This window comes from Typopeltis vanoorti, chromosome 9, assembly GCF_054136105.1.
Source record: "Typopeltis vanoorti isolate ZY-2024b chromosome 9, IOZ_Tvanoo_1.0, whole genome shotgun sequence".
NCBI classification, from domain to species: Eukaryota; Metazoa; Arthropoda; class Arachnida; order Uropygi; family Thelyphonidae; genus Typopeltis; species Typopeltis vanoorti.
Window position 1 is genome coordinate 105810414 of NC_143557.1, and position 18654 is coordinate 105829067.

General features: G+C 33.9%; 1 protein-coding gene across 1 annotated transcript in view; it reads left to right on the plus strand.

Annotated features, from left to right (window-relative positions):
* Positions 1 to 355: 355 nt before the first annotated feature.
* The window catches only part of LOC150103381 (lipase member H-like), a 136645-nt gene continuing 118346 nt past the window's right edge, over positions 356 to 18654 (plus strand). The window contains exon 1 of the mRNA XM_090398458.1: positions 356 to 385. Within this exon, the coding sequence (XP_090254584.1) occupies positions 356 to 385 (30 nt within the window). The remainder of the gene's footprint in view (positions 386 to 18654) is intronic.

Sequence of the window (18654 nt, forward strand, 5' to 3'; positions counted from 1 at the left end):
AGAGACTCTAATGGCAGAACTGAAAATATATTCGGCGGAGCGGATTCTATTTCCTGTTGTTGTGTACTAAGGAAAACGTTAAAGCGAAAATCGGTTATCCTGCGGTAAATGGCCGATAAGTTTTGTTCGCCTTCTTCAGCAGAAGTACTTATCTAGGATTAGATAGCCAGTTTGTTTAGTTCCTTATGAATCGATAGAAGGTTGACTGTATTTGTTTGGTAAATTGCACTGGCGGCATGAGAATCTCTAGTGTATGCCAAAGGACATTAATAGCTATTTAATTAACAATGATTGCTCTACCTCTTGGGGAGGGAGAGGCGGGTATTGCTCTCCACTTTCCTAGTACTTGCTCAAAATGTTTAAGGCGTGTATTCCAGTAATTAAGGTAAGTGGACTTGTTTCCTCGGTAACCTCTCAGACATTTGTTTCCCTCTGCAGACCAGTGGCCTGTCAGATGGGTGTCAGTTCAGTTTTGCCATTTTCCCCACTATAGTCCGGTGGTTGTATGCGCATTCGGTTTGGCTCCTGATTCTGCTTGGTATTTTTGGTATGCTGTATCTATGTTACAGAAACCTCCTCCTCTTTGCTGGCTATAAGTGTAACATCATCCGCATGTGCTATCAGGGTTATGGCTTGGTAAGAATGTTTTGGACAGGATGCTCTAAACAACATGTTTACTCTACGCAAACAGGGCTGTATGGCAATTGTGTAAAGAGCCCGGAAAGTGGATAGATTGTATAATACCTCTGCTGTATGATATAGATATCGTGAGTCTTTTGTTTATATTCATGCAATGGTGGGCTTTAGCATACGACATCTTAATCAATTGATTAATGCATAAGCCAAAACCGAATGGTTTCAAGCAGTTGAATAGTTAGGGATGTTCAATGTAGGCGAAAGCTTTTTTCTTGATCAAGTGTTATGTTACAAAACCCATTGTTTCAGTGTTGTTGTTGATAGTTATGTTTATTAAATCCATAATGAGGGGTAGGTTTTCGTAGATCGATCGACCTGGGAGAGAATACTCTGGTGCCTATCTATTATTTAGTTCAGCGCGACTTTACGTTTGTTGGCAATAGCTTTGCATATTATTTTACACTCGATATTTCTAATGGAGATATATTTTGTAGAGAGTTGATCAAGGCTGTTCCCAGGACTGATAATATTCAGTGGTGATCCCATCTAGACCAGATGATTTATCTTTTGATATTGAGGTGCAAGCAGTTGTATGCTTATGCTGTATCACTGGTGTGAGCATTATCAGATCAGATAGAATTATATCAGTGGTATCGATTATTGTTGGCTTGGCTTAGCTTTGTATAATTTTGATAGTACTGCAAGGCATAGAAGAGCATTTTGTCATGATCTTTTATAATACTTCCACTATCTGTTGTTATAGCAGAAATGGTGGTGCACTCTTGGCGTTTTTCCTGTGAAATGAAGCTATCTGTTGGTGACTCTGAGAAATAATGTGCCTGGGTCGTGCTATTATTAGCGCTACCCTTGCAGAGTGCCCTAGATTTTAACGCATGTACTTGCTTCTGAGAACTAGTAATCCTCTGAGTCCAAATGATGTAATTACAGTTGTGGTTGCAGATTATGTAACGAATATAACTATCTGGTGGTAAAATGAATGTCTATTCACAGATAGATAAGAAGATATATACAGTACATAGATTTTTTTAAAATTTAACTTATAAAACTATACATTTGGCAGATAGGCAACAAAACGTCAATTGACATATTATCAGAATATATTACACAGAAAAATTATTTTCATTTTGGATATGCAATAGACAGGATTCACGTGATACACGTGTGGTAGAGAAGATATGTCGTTTTGGTAAAAGAGTCAGTATTATAGTTCAGAATAACTCTTAGCTTTCTTTCAGTTTAACTGACGGCAGTCCAGAACAGGTTACCAGTTGAAATCCATTCCTCAATGAATTTGGATGCAATTTTTTCTTTTTGATAATCATATTATAGCGACAGCCTGCTTTTTAGTTTCCTTCCTACGTTTCAATTGAGGGTGTATCCGATTCTTCTTCAGGCATACAAGAAGAAGCTGTAGATAACGGAGTTTGCGCATATGAAGGGGACGTTGCATTTTCCGTGTCTGTTCTCTTCTGTATGGACTAAACTCCAGTGGTGTTCTCGGTGGTGTGTGTAGTTAGAAGTGCTAGAGGCAGTGTTCAGGGCATAGGTGATCATTGCTTTGTTTGCAGGATAGGTTAGATGTGGGTGTTCCAAGGTACCTGAAAGTTCGAAGAAGAGACACAGATACGATTATCTAAGTTAAAATTTCTAGGGCTAAGTAGGAGTTGGCAAGATGTTGTGCTATAGCTTCTAATGTATGTCGGAATCCGGTTTGTTGTGCTTTGATTTATATGAGAAATCCCACTGAAAACTAGCTGCAAATGCAAGTTTGTAGATGAGAGGGATACGGATGAATATGCGAAAGCTATTCGGAGGCAGTAACATTAGGAAGAGGTATATTTTCTTGTAGTGTAAGGTAGGATTGGAGGTGAGACTTCAGATGATACTAGATGAGAGGTGGGCTCTCCCGCAGTTTCTAGAAGGAAGTGGAATTCCCTGAGGAGTAACGATATCTGAAAAGGCTTGCACAATAGCAGTTTGCATCTGTTGATGTTGCTTTTAGGTTTTTCAGTGGTAGGAATGTGATTGTTTTCCACAAATAGCAGTAATCACTGAAGCAAAAAAAAATTTAAAAGGAACCATGAAAATTGAACATTTTAATGTCACATATAGTAGCGTCTACAGAGATAAAAGAGCACAAGCAGGAGTTATGGTCTAATTCATAATTCCCTTTCAAAACGTTGACATATTTTAAACTATCGAATGAATGAATAAAAGAAGCTAGAACAAAAATAGTTAGAGGTTATTTAACAATAATTGATTTATATGCCCCAGAAGAAGGAAGAGAAGATGATAATATTGAGTTATTTTAATCAGTTACAAAATATATATAATAAAATAAATAAAAATGATTATGCAATATTAACAGCAGACTTAAATGCAAGATTTGGAAACACAAACATTAATAATAACATAGGCGTACATGGAGAAACGTTTCTAAACAGGAATGGGAAAAGATTAATTGGCTTTCTAATTTATAATATAATATATAAAATAATGAATTCTTTCTATGAACATAAAGACATACGTAAATATACTAGGACTACAAGAGGATGAAAATTATTAGATTTTCCTTATCTTAAATGAAAAGACCATCAAAGTTTTCTATGGATGTTAGAGTACACAAGCGATAAGAAATAGGTAATGCTCATTTCCTAGTTAAAATAAACTTAAGATTACCACCTAGATAGCTAAAAATAACAAACACAGGAAGAAAATTTAAACTTTTTTTTATAAAAGTAGATTATTAAAACTAAATGAATAAAGAATGGTTTTATATATAAAGGGTACTAAATATCAAAACGGTACTAAACGAAAGTTTAATAAAGACCACAAAATCCCATAAAAAGTAAAAAAATAAAGATATTGGACAATACAAACAAAGAAATAACCAAAATGAAAAACGAAGCATATCACGAATGATTATGCAGTAAAAGATTAGAAATAGATGAAATAGAGTATAAAAGAAACGGAATAGCTAAAAGAAAAGACAGAAAAAGATGTTGAATATCATCGAACTTTGTTTCTAATTTAGAACATGATTTATATAAAATAAGACCCAAACGATTTTGAAACATTTAAGTGCAGATACTAGAGCATAGAGAAAGCGAAAAATTAAACACCAAATTGAAAGTAGAATTTCTAACTTTCTCTACAGACGTTTGCACGGACAATTATTTAACGATAACTGGCAAACATTCAATGAAAATGAAACGGAAATAACTAAAGAAGAATTTAAAATCAACTTGAAAGAAACAAAAATTGAAAATCACCTAGAGAAAATAAGTTAGGTTCGGAATTATATAAATATACAGGAATAAGTTTTAAAGAAAGATTCTTGTTATTTTTAAATAACATCTATACAACAAGTAACCTACTAATAGAATGAAAATAATAATAATAATATGTATTTAAAAAAAAAGTAATATAGATGACCTTAAACACTATAGAGGTATAAGTATTCTAAATCCCTGTTATAAATTATATAGCATAATTTTAAATAACAAACTAATAAAATATTCCAAAGGTTTCATTTCACAAGTACAAATTGAATTCAGAAAAGAATGATCGTGTATATACCTAACCTTTTGCGTAAAATTAATTATAGAGTAAAGAAGAGAATAAAATTTAAAAACATGTATTGCAGTTATTGACTGTGAAAATGCATTTCATAAAGTTAAAAGACGTATTTCATTTGAAATATTAAAAGAAATACAAACACCAAATAATCTTCTAAAAGCTATCATAATTATACGTAGGTTGTTCAATAAGTAATAAGACTATATTTATACAGAAAACAGATTACCTTTAATCGTCATCATTTACTTGGTCTTTTTCGAAGTAACTCCGGTGAGACGCGATGCATTTGACCCAACGTTGCGTCCACTTCTTAAACACATGTGAGAGTGCGTTTTTTGAGAGTTCTTTTAAAACCGCCTCCGCAGCTTTTACACATGCTTTGTTTCTTTCGAAATGGCTTCTTCTTAGTGGTTTCTTGAGCTGAGAAAATAGCCAGAAATCGCACGGTGCGAGATCAGAACTGTATGGAAGGTGTGGTAGGATATCTGTGTTGTTTTTCCGCAAAATGTCCACTACACCAGTGCTTCCCAAACTTCTGGATGTCAGGGCTCCCTTTGCAAAAATTAAAATATTTCACTGCCCCCCTCGAAAAAAAATCGTAATAGAGCGATATATTATTATAATATTTATTGTATTTATATTCAATACAAAACATACACAGCGAATATTGCAGAAGTCAAATGCATATATTACATTTTTTGCCTCTTACCGTTTGGTTCTGAAGACGATGCGGGCTGTTCTGGTAAAATATGAAATACTGTCCTTTTTTCTTTTTTTTTTTGAGTCTGTTTCTGCTGCTTCTGATTGCTTGCGGGATTTTTTTTTATTTTTTATCAGCCACTTATCCATCTCAGGGTTAAATTTTTTAGTAGAATAGATAAAATAATATCACCACTTACCGATACTGGCACACCACAGATTGATAACATGAAATTAGTGAATATTACCTGAATAAGGGAATCCCTGGACTAGGAACATTTTTCTCTTTTGTGACTTTTCTCCCTTTACGGTAATTAAGCCTAACGCGAAACAGACAGCAAACGCAGTTTATTAAAACGTGCATGTGATTGGTGCGGTATTGACAAAAGTTCGCGCAACCGAAAGATAAAAGCATAGCTGACAATTGAGTTGAAATGCTAACTCTCTTCAAACGAATTCCATATGTGAAACTTCCATAATATTCCATATATATATATATATATATATATATATATATGCCATAACATTCATTATATATGTATATATATTACTTAGTTTTAACACTTTTACGAATTTTAACACTTTCGGTTGAATTTTATTGCTGCCTTGGGAAATCGAACTCACACACATCTAATTAATAACAATAGTTTTTAGTTAGATACTGTGTTTCTCCATGCAACATGGTTTTGCTTCAGTCTATACAGCATAGTTTCTGTATGAGGGGACATGTGATTCATTAATTAGTGTTTTTATCCCAGTTGTCTCTAATTGCACTATTTGTTGAGAAATATATTACACAGACTCCTCATACTTTATTCACTGGCATAATAAAAGTACTTGTTTTTATTGCCTCTGCAGTATAGTGGCTGTTAGGCAGGGCGTGTTGTTTACCACTGCAAGCAAGTTACTATCTCCCCGCATGAACTTGTTTAAGCATTTTTTCATGTGTGAAGTATACACAAAACTTTTATTGGTAACAGAAAACTAGCTCGGATGACAGTGATAATATAAAACGAGTTTTGATATGTATATAAAGTCAATATCAACAGTCCCTGATTAGGAACGCATGACGAAAGGGACAGGAAGATTTGGAGCTTCCCTGAAGAGCATTCGAAGTAAATACAATTAACCACTGCTTTGAAACGAAACATGAATAAGCAATATTTACTAATATTCATTAAGCCAATGTGCAATATTTACTAATATTCATTAAGCCAACACCAATGTGTGAATTTTTCCATTAAAATATAAAAAATAACAAAAAAGAAATAATAAATAATAAAAGTTAAATACGTTTCTTTTAAAATAAAAAAAATAATCTACTTAATCTTTAAACATTTTAAATTTGTTTTCATTATTTCACGGCCCCCCCTCAACAAAACCTACGGCCCCCAAGGGGGCCGCGCTCCACAGTTTGGGAAGCGCTGCACTACACAACCAGCAATATGTGGCCTTGCATTATTGTGGTGCAATAAGAAGCCATTCTTCAGCAATCCATGCTTCCTTTTGACGTGCTTGATGATAATCGCTGCTGTGTTGATCATTGTCTCTGTGATGGACGTTGAAGGTCTTCCCTCATGTTCAAGATCTTCCACATTTTGCCTTCCTTCTTTAAAAGTTTTATGCCAGCGAAAAACACTTGCCCTCGACGTTGCTTCTTCGTGGAAAGCTTCTCGTATCATGTTAAAAGTGTCCGATGCCGATTTTTGCAAACGCACACAAAATTTAATCGCATAATGCTGTCACAAGGACGCTTCTATTTCGAAGACTGGTAGTGCCTCCTAGGCACGCCGAAACAAGCTTGCGTTTAGTCACGTGACACTCTGGCGCCCGAATATTATATCTATCAACCTCCTTTGTTAATACAGACAGCAACATTTCTTTATTCCACAGCAATTAATATTGTGATGAGTGGTTTTGCCACAGTAAAATTAGTCTTATTACTTATTGAACAGCCCACGTATATGAAAATAATCAAATACAAATAAGATTAAATTATGAACTATCATATCCGAGAGAGATAAATCATGGAGTTCGACAGGAATGTCCCGTTTCAGAAACAATTTTTAATATTTATCTAAATGAAATAATAATAAAATGGAATAAAATTTCCATCACGGTATTAAACTTTCTCCTACTATGAACGTAAACACTCTGCTTTTTCCTGATGACAAATAATAATTGTTAATTCTGAAGATAACTTACAGAAAGCTATTTTAGATCTAAATGTGATATCCAAAGATTATGGTATGAAAATATCAACACAAAAATAAAAAACGATGGCCTTTAAAGGACAAAATCCAATAAGAAATGAAATAGTAACAAATAATATTTTAGAACAGGTCAATTCATTTATTTATCTACCTACTGAAAGATGTATCATTACATATGAAAATAAAAAGATGCAAATCTCAAAATTTCAACATATTTAAATATGACAGGTGTAATTAACTCTATATCGAAACCTAACCTAGTTCAAAAACAAATAGATTGAAAATATACAATACATTAGCCACACCAGTCCTGTCGTATAGAAGTGAAATCTGAACAATAAAACAAAAAGAAAAACAAAGTTTAATAACAGCCGAAATGAAGTTTATGAGCAAAACTGTACTCTACTCAATCACAGAGGAAATGAAGAAATTATGAACGAATTAAGCCATAAATCAGTAATTAAGAGAAAAAATTTAACAATATAACATAAGTGGATGGAACACGTTGAAGTAATGAAAACAGAAATATTTCCAAAACAAGTTTGAAATTACAAACGATTTGGAAATGAAAATTAGCAACTCCTATAAACAGATAAACCGATGACGTCTGAGGCGGGAACAGACCATTGTAAGCCTAAATACATGAAGCGTATGATGACGCTGATGATCACTTTCCAATTTAGATCTTTTTCTGTCAATAATATCCCAAATCATGCTTACGTCTACACTAACATGTTATTCGGTGATATTTAACGAATTTCCCATAAATTATAATCCTAAGTAATACTCTTCATTGGTATGTCTAATGAATTAATAATTATATCTTTAAAATATTTCTTTCAATTCTAATAGTTATACTTTCGTGCAATTAATATCGTACCCTGCCACATTCGCTTAGATTTCGAGTGTTAATATATAGACTCTTAAAACCAAAAATGAAGGTATTAACTCTATCATCTCTAAATCGCAATGGATATAGTTATAACCAAAGCTGACAAAGGATGTGCGATGTAGTACCTGATAAAAAAAGAACTGTTTAAAAACTTCATTTTTCTACTTTGAGATCATTCTTCACATACGTGTATTTTTAGACATCCGACTCAATCACATATAATCAAAATAATAAGAATCGGACTGCTTGGCAAAATGGTAAGCTTATCAGCTCTCCAGCCTAAAGGCTGCGGTTCGAGTCCCGCCATGGGCAAGGATGATTGTGATTGTCTGTGAAAATACTACTGATGGTGTTGGGTGGTAGAGGTCGTTGGTGCAAATTTATAATTGCAGTTGCAGTTCGTTGTAGTTGGTGTATTGAGTGGTGGAGACAGTGTGATATAATAATAACCTTCTAGACGAAGTTTAATTTGGGGACGAAATTAACACGAAATCACGCTAATGATCTTCGACTTTGTGGTCTTCCTAATATTTATAAAAACTGTTCCTTTAAGACTGGTTGTAAATGTATATGTTTTCCGACCTGAAACCTCACAAAACATGTCGGCTAAGGTTTTCTCCTAATTTATTGAAACTCTTCTTAAAACTTCAGTGCATTTCAAGAATAACAAATCAGAAATATTGTACAGATAAAAGATATATTAGTTAGTTTTGATGTAGTTTCGATCTCCATGCAAACAAATTGGTGATACAATAGAATTTTTACATGTTAATTTTCCTTAATATTGTTAAGTTATTCCACTTCTTGATAAATGCAAGTTATTTTTCTTGTCAGAACAAACTTTGCAATGGGGACTACTATTTTTACTAACCCTCTCTAATCATTATATAGATTATTTGCAACATCAGTTCATTACTGTTATCAAAAACATAACGCTATTGAAAAATTTGGTTCATCGTTCGCAGCAACTATGTTCTATTTGTTCTCTTTTTAATAAACAACTTTCTTTTATCATGAATTCATTCATCTCTAATGGATACAGGACCAAAATTATTAAATAAATAAATTAGAATTATAACTTTCATTAAAATCGTCATACTATAGAAGTAGTTCTAGAATTTTCATTCCTTGATGACCCTTGATGTAAGCCAACTGTTTCTTAAAAACTTACTGTCTGTCCCAGACAGGTCCGAACACTTGTCTTCACATTTCTGTACATTTCCCACAACAACCTGACATATTTCTCTGGAACCTTCTTCTCCATCAGACACCTCCAGACTTCTTGCCTTGGCACTCCATCGTATGCTTTCTCCAGATCAATAAATGCCAGATGTAGCTCCCTTTGTTTTTCTCGATACTTTTCCATCATCTGCTGTAACCCAAGGATAGCAGTTGTTGTTCATCAACCAGGCATGAAGCCAAATTGTTCCTTTGTAATCTCCACATCCTGCCTCAATCTACCATCAAGAACCCTTTCTAGGATTTTCATTGTGTGTGACATCAACTTTATTCCTCTGTAATTTTTACAGTCTTGTGCATCCCCTTTACCCTTGTAGATGGGGACAAGAGTACGCTCCCTCTATTCTTCGGGTATATTTTCCTGTTGGCAAACTTTCATGAACAAGCCCCACAACAGATCATTCCCTCTTCCCCTAGTGCCTTCCACGCCTCCACTGGAATTCTATCGGGTCACACCGATTTTCCATTCCTCACCCTCTTCATGGCCTCTGTCACTTCTCTAGTGATGTTCTGCACCATGCCCTCATAAGGCTTCCCATCTTCTCCGTGAGTCCTTGCATTTTCCTCATTCAAAAGTCCCTCAAAGTATATTTTCCATGTGAGGCAGATCAAAGTGACTTTGATCTGCCTCACATGTAAGATGTCCTTTGCTGCTTTATTTCTGCATTTCGCTAGCTGGTAAATTTTTCTCTGTCCTTCCTTTGTTTCTAATTGATCATGTAGATCTTGATATGCCATGGCCTTCGCCTGTGCCACAACTCTCTTGGCATCTTGCTCTCTATATCTGTGCACCACTATGTCCTCTTCCACTCTTGATTCATCCCACTTCTGCTTTGCCATCCTCTTAGCTGTCACTGACACTTGTACATTATGATTCCACCACTAATGATCCTTCTGCTCTCTAATCTTTCCATATGTCTCATCAAGCAACTTGATTGCACAGCTCAGGATTACATTTGAATTATGTTTCCACCAATCTTGTACACTTTCCAGTCAATCCGAAACCCTCTCTAACACCCTCTCTCTAAATCGATTCCTCACACTCTCCTCTTTTAAGTGAAACCACTTAATTGTCTTCATCAAGAAGAATGAAGGAAAACGATTATGAAAAATCGACAGTGGGTGAAAAATACGAATTTTCAGTTATCTTTGGGATAATTGATTGCCAATTTCTTTTCAATAAGAGTTCAAATTTATTTCCTAAAGAAATTTGTATTTCTGAAGAAATTATTGTAAGATATGCATTGACAAAATGACCTTGTATTTGGAAAGAATTACTTGAAAGAGTTAAAAAACAGAACTCTTGGTTAATAAAATATAACCATCAGTTGAAGTGGGAAATTCCCTACCTTTGGGCAAACTAAGAAATTGGGTGATAGAATCAACATGCAAATATCATATATTGCTTGCCAAAGGAAAAGAAAAATCAAAAACATTAACGAGGTTAATAGGGAGGCCTTTGCTTGATTCAAATGAAATTGGATGCCCAAAACGTGAAAACATAACGTGTACTTTTAAATGCTTTTGGAAACCTAACAAAAGATTCTGTGCTTTTAATAATTCTCAGAAGTATTAAGGATGGCATATTATTTTTAAAAAAATAATATGCCACCCTTAATTTTACTACACTAATAAATTCCCAACGAACACCAAATGAAAAATTAACTTTCAGATGAGAATCACATTGTCAAAAACCACATGATAGCAATTCCACAAGCATGGGAAGAACCACTGATGTATTTTTCAATTTATTTATTTTCTGTATTGTTAGGTTCAGTAAATACAATTTATAAATAATTTTTTATTCAAATAAAATATGTAAATTTAAATGAACAAATTGCGTGTCGTTGATGTGTTATACAAATGTAAGATGAAGAATAACATTTTTTTTCCTTGTGAAATTTCATGCCACAAACTAACCAGAGACTTTTTTTTGATTAATTAAATTAAAAGTCTTATTTATTCATGTAAGCGCTCAAATATTTCAAGAAACTATCAAATCTGGGAAGCAAGAGGAATAATCAGGTATTAAATTAATAGACAGAATTTTAGTGGAGAAAATTTCACTGCAAAGTTACAATACTAAGAATTTGACTATGTTACAGAGCAATTGTTAATAATATTGCAGTGAAATAAAAGGTAACATAGAAATTAACAAAGTATATATTACAGAGCTAATATTCATTTGAAATAATAAGAAATAACTATTTATTTGTTGTGCTGGCAAACGAAATTTCGAAAAGAAAATGCAAGGGCGAGTTCTAAACCTTTTATGTTGCAAATATCTGTTACTTAAAATTACTAATGCTAAATAAAAAAATAAATAAAATAAATAAATTTCAGTTTCCGAAATAGGTTAAGAGCACAAGGAATCACAGGTAAAATTAATACTCAATATTGGATTTAAAAAATTAAATTTAAGCACTAAATTAATACACACCAATAAATTTCCACGGTAATGAAGTATGAATAATTTTAGGATATGTGTCATTGCAACCATGTGAATAATAATCAATTAGTCATAGGTAAGTATTTGAGTAATATCCAAACTTAAGAAAATACTACCTTTTGAATAATACCGCAATTTAAAGATGTGACTCAGGTCATCTTCATGAAAGACCCCTTTAAAGAAAACCGCTCACTGGGAGATATTGCTCATGATGATAACATAGCATCTATGGTCTGAAATCTAAAGGAAGAAGTACTCAACTATTTCAGGATACGGGATTTACAGAAATTTCGTTCGTTGTGGTTTTTGTGTTTGTGTTGTGGTGTGGATATAAAATTCAACTATTTTGGAATTTTTTTTTTTGAATATTCGTATTTAGAAGAGCCATTCTGGATTGCTGTAGGTAATTTTAAATTATAATTAGAATATCTGGAATATTCACAAAAGGTTTTGTAATCCATTTAACTGTCCGTTTATTTTAATTTATTTATTTTAAAATACCGTAGAGACACCATCATATAATTTAATTATTCAGAAAAGCAGAGTAGGTCACATTCTTGAAAGAAATGTAAGTTAATTTTTTTTAACTTAATCATAACAATTGATAATTGTAATTTCAATAATCAATGCTTCTTTGTTTTGGTAAGCATAATTCTAATACTGAATAGTTTTTGTATTTTTTCATAAGAATAATCATAGGGTACATATTAGAGTATAAACATGGATATATTAGCAACTTTTCGTGTGTAAGTGTGTGTGTGTGTGTGTGTGTGTGTGTGTGTGTGTGTGTGTGTGTGTGTGTGTGTGTGTGTGTGTGTGTGTGTGTGTGTGTGTGTGTGTGTGTGTGTGTGTGTGTGTGTGTGTGTGGATCAATTCAAGAATAAGTATGATACATGGTGTGTGTCCTATATGGCCTCACTTGAAGGGACCTTGACTCCATGGAGGTCTCTCCTAATAATAAGAAAAATATACAAACGGGCACACAGTTTTATCGCTGCTCCCGTTTTTATGGTCTAAAAGTGGTTCTAACTCCTGTTTTTAATTTGAAATTGTTCCCAGTAAACTCTACTTGCAACACTGAAGACAGTGGTATAAAATACATCGAAATCAGCTAAGAAGAAATCAAATTGTGAGCACTGAAAATTGAACACAGATGATCGTTTTTAACAACGATTGAAGAACAAAGGATATCATCATCTTTACAATCAGACTACAGTTGCTCAAGGGAAGAAAGGTGAGTCATGAAGGGAATCAAATGCCTGAAAAATTTATCGTCCGACGGAAATCCTATAAGCGGTAGAAAATGCCAGAGGTATCGACAGTTTACATGTGCTGGCCTTTCGAAACAACCTGGCAACATAAATCAAATGCAGAATGCAACGAACATAAATGCCTACTCAGCAAGTAGAACAAAGAAACACACCTAAGGCAGCGAAATACGGCACTGCCGATTATCCGGAGGAAAAATCAGATGACGAACTGAAAAGATAAAAAAATACAAGTGAGACCTATAATTTGAACTCGTTAAATATACTAATAGAAAACAATCTAGAAACTATAAAAGCCAGCTTAGTAGATCTTGTACAAGAACTCGTTGATAAACAGAATGAAGAAATAACAAAAAAATCTAGCGAATATGAGGATTTGCTCAAACATAATAATTTAACAGTGAAAGAAGTTTTGCAAACGGTAAAAGACATTAAATTCAGCATTAACACACTAATTGACATGCAACACAATTTGATGAAAGAGCCATCTGAACTCCATCAAGAACTTAAATCCCTAAAAGTACAATACTACTGTTTAGATCAGCAACAATATAAACAAGATCTTGTTATAAATGTCGTCTTAAAACTTCTCCTAGAGAAAATCTCAGAGACATAGCTTTAAAATTAAGCCATGCAATTGACATTCCTCTATAGCAGGAGTTCTCAACTTTTACTAGTGGCATACCACTATATTTACTCCAATATATTAGATGTACCAGTAAGCAAATCTGTCTTTGTATCTCCCAGCAGTGGCTCATGTACCACCTGTGGTACACTTACTATAGGTTGAGAGTCCCTGCTCCAGCATAACGACATTCAGACCATATATCGGTTCCCAGGAAGAGCAAAAGACAAGGCTCTCCACTAACCGCACCAGCCATAGTTCGTCTTAAAAACAAGTCTAAAAGGGGCAATCTTATAAAACCCAGAAGAATGGGGAAACAGCAGTTGCCAAGGATTTGAACGTATTGCAAGACAATACACCAATCTTCATCTTCAAATATTTAATACCATTCAGAAAACACAATACCAATTTTGTGCATCTGAGATGAAAAGATATTCTGTTTTAAGTCACAAACATTAAAAACCGATAAAGTCGAAAACTCAGAAGGTCACCGTATTAGTTCAAAAAAGAAGATAATAATAATAATTAATATGAACCATCAAGATAGATGCATTAAAACCAGATCCATTAAAATCAGCAATTTAATTTTGATCAGGCCTTTCAGATCATTATTTGACGTCTCAAATATTAGCCTATTTCCAACATTAGCAATGAAATTAATAAAAGATATCTGAACGGTGTCATCCTGAGATGAGCTTACGAAAAAACTTCGAGGATGCAAGCTGAGACATTACATCTCAACCGAGATCAATAGAAAGAAAAAATATCCATTTATTACATTCAAGTGTATTTATACTGCATAAATACATTAAAAGCAAAAAACTTTAAAATATATATAATTTATTGTTATACTATAAATACTATTAAAATGTAATCTTATTCAACTTCAACTATACCCAGGGGCAGACCAGGCGCCGGGTCAGTTGGAAGTAGTACTAACAAGAAGTCGTATCTAAAGTAACACACGGACCCTGCATAGGAAGCGGGAATAACGCGTAGAAGAAGAAGAAGAAGACAGATTCAACTGCAACTATAAATTACCATCTACAGCAAGTATTATTAATACATTGTACAAAAAACGGAAAATTAGTATGAAAATTATTGTGAAAAAACAAACAAACTAGAATAACATGTTTTGTAAATGCATAAATATATAATCATAACTTTAATGAAAAATTCATTGAATTAAAAAATGCTATTATTATTATTATAATATCCACGTAATATCCATGCAATGTCCCACAGAAGAAAAGCGACAGAAAACAATAATAGACGAAGAAATAATGAACCACGAAATAAGAAAAACAGACTGGGAACACCTGGCATCAGATTCAGCAGATATCTTTAAACAACATTAAAGTCACACTGAAGGAAATATATAAGAAAGCTACAAAGTTGCCATATGGTAGTTTTTATTGATCTGACTAAAGCATTTGACACACTTACACATCAAACCTTGTTATAAAAGCTGAGGCATGTTGGAATAGACGGGCCTCTTCACAGGTGGTTTACAAACTACCCTCAAAATAGAAACCATATCGTACGTATCGGATCAAACCGAAGCAGAGAGCTACCAGTAACCTGTGAAGTGCCACAGGGAGCTGTACACTCCCCAACTCTACTCAACATTTACACGCACGGTATGAATCAGTTACCACTCAAAGGAAAGGTATTCCAATACGCAGATGATACAGCAATAATATTCATCCATAATAACGCAAGCATAGCCCAAACAAATATGCAACATGACATAAATCTGATCATAGACTGGCTCACGAAAAACTCCATACACCTAAACTCAGAAAAGACAAAATTAATCATATTCAGAAATCCACTGACTCGACCAGTCAGTTGATAACAAATATTTAACAATCCAGCATCCACTTTCCAACATAAAAACCCACAGAACAGCAAAACCACTACAATCACTCAGGTTGAATCAATACGATACCTTGGAATTTACTTCGATGCAGATATGAACTGGAATAGCCACATAAACCATCTACACAACAAACCCCGAACAATAAGCTGCAAACTCTACTTGATAAAAGACATAGTTCCCGTACGTCTAAAAACACTAATAAACAAAGCACTATGCCAAAATATACAAAGATACGGTATAACAACGTATGCTTTCGTTGCACCCTACAAATTAAATAGATTAATTCCGCTACAGCACCAAATGACAAATTGATCTTTTGGGAACAAAGAGAAAATCATGGCCTTATAAACATTGCAATGTCAGAACACAAAATACTGACAGGAAAACGTTTATATCACTATGCAGCTTTGCTAAAACAGTATTTCGATGCCAAGTACAGGGCATTCAGAAATACATACCGTATTACAAGACCTCAGACTACTACTTATATCACATATAAATACAATAATCACTACGGAAAGGCCACGCGCAACTTCTACATCCCAGACATGATAAACAAATTACCTTTTGAATAAAGAAACATTACAAACTACAATAGCCTGAAAAGAGCTCTAAGGACATACTATGTACAAGAAACACGCACCCAAAATACTATGCAAACTTAATGAAACACAATATATTCGTTCAGGCTTCCAGTTCAGCGACGCATCAATATATTCCACTTATTGTGTGTGTGTGTGTGTGTGTGTGTGTGTGTGTGTGTGTGTGTGTGTGTGTGTGTGTGTGTGTGTGTGTGTGTGTGTGTGTGTGTGTGTGTGTGTGTGTGTGTGTGTGTGTGTGTGTGTGTGTGTGTGTGTGTGTGTGTGTGTGTGTGTGTGTGTGTGTGTGTGCGTGCGCGCGCGCACGAATGTCTCAATTATAGATTTCGTAGCTTCCCAACACTACAAAAAAAAAACAGTACATAATAACCGACTGGTGTCATCCTCAGATAATCTTACATATAAGTTTCAAGGATGAAAGCAAGGAAATTAGGTCTCATCCAAGATGTATCATATATAACCAAATGCATGTAATGTACGTATCACATGAAAACCAGTGTATGTAATGTATGTATTATGTGTAAACCCATGTAAATAATGTATATATCACATGTGAACAAATATAAGTAATGTATCATATGTAAACACATGTATGTATGTAATGTATATAATAACTGTAAAAAATGTATGCAATGTAAAAAAAAAATTCTTTCAAATGTAAATCATGCAGATTATCAACAGATAATAATATCAAACGGATCTATTTGTACTTCTCGTGTAAGGTTTTCTGACACAAAATAAATTATTGCTTTCCTAAACGTTTCGAACACAGAAACGACGGCAACACAAGTTTCAGTACAATTTCATGCAGCTCAGTTGGAGAACTGATTACGCAGTTCAGTATTGTGTTTTTCTTAAAAGCTCCATTACAGAGTGTGTAATATCAAGAGATCATATTAGAAATGTATGAAAAGACTAGATGTAGGGATTTGCACGCACGCACACACACACACACACACACACACACACACACACACACACACACACACACACACACACACACACACACACACACACACACACACACACACACACACACACACACACACACACACACACACACACAGAGAGAGAGAAAGAGAGATTTCCTACATACATGTATTTCCGTCTGCATGCAATGGAGGATAAGATCGCAAATCTCATTTTATTGTGTAACCACTTTTATGGAGGCATTTCGGCACGTGGCTCAACTGTTTAAATGGGATTTATCTTCTTCGTTCTAGCTTCATCTTGGGATTATGCTGATACGTTCGAGATGGCCGTTAATTTCTGGACGATATGTTTGCAATAATAAAAGTATTATTGCAAACCGTTTGCAATAATACCTTGAATTATTGCAAATTATTGTCGCTCGTTGAATGTGCTGCTAGGGCGTTCATTTGAACTACCACCGTACTGGTCTGCTGGTGAAGGCGATCTCGAAATGTATTAGCGACTGTGGACTGGAGTGATAGGATCACAATCATTCTTCATTCTTTTCTGAATTCAAAAGTTTCGTAAAGGTTTTGCTGCCAATTCCTAGTTTACGTAAAAATATTTCACTAACAATGCATTATGTACCAATGTAAGCATGACAGCAAGAAATCTTTCTTTTCAAAAAAAAAAATTGTTTCTCTTCATACCAACGATTGGAAATTCCCTTGCATACATTATAAGCTACAGCGGTACACCTTGCGATTTATAGGACTCTCATTTGCATGCATTCACAAATGTAGCATATAATACAGCTCCCTCTATTGCTGACAATTTGAAGTAATTTTTTTCTCGGCAAAAAAAAAAATCTCTCTCCTTTCAATTCACTTTCATGCAAACCGCACTCTAATATACGAATTTTTCCGATGTTATTGAATTATTGGAATATTGACAAATTTATGGGAAACCTTTATTAGACTACTAACACAGTGAGTAGATATAATAATAAATACAATAAGACATATTGTATTTATTATTATATCTAATAAGGTATAATAAGAAAAATAAGAAAAATAGGGTACAATAAGAAAAAAACCTAATAAAAATAAACAAATTTGCAGCAATTTTGAATAGATTAGCATAATGACAAAACAAAAACTGAAAAAATAACAGTAATACAGAAACAGAACAATAAGAAACACCGCCAGTCCCATCGACATCAACATTTCTAACAAGCGAAACAGAAGAATATACAAAATACAGTAAGGTTAAGAGAATACTTGGAAATTAAAAAAATAAAGATGTTTTTCAAACCTTTACAATACCAAAATTTAATACAGGAATTTGGAGAGACATGAAATATAAACTTGGTTTGGGAAGGGGGGAGTATATTTCATTGCAGCGGAAAATATAGGAATATCATGTAATTACCGAAGTCGGCGAAAACTGGTAAAAGATTCGAACAAAAAATCAAATGAAAGATCGAACTCTATAGCATTTCCAACATTATGAGAAATTCTACCGCATTCCAAATAGCAAATAATGATGAACCAAGATAGACAGAAACAATATGTTGGTCTGCATTCTGTAGGGAAGCCTCTGTTGATTGAATATATAAAAATTCAAAGAAATCAGGTCTA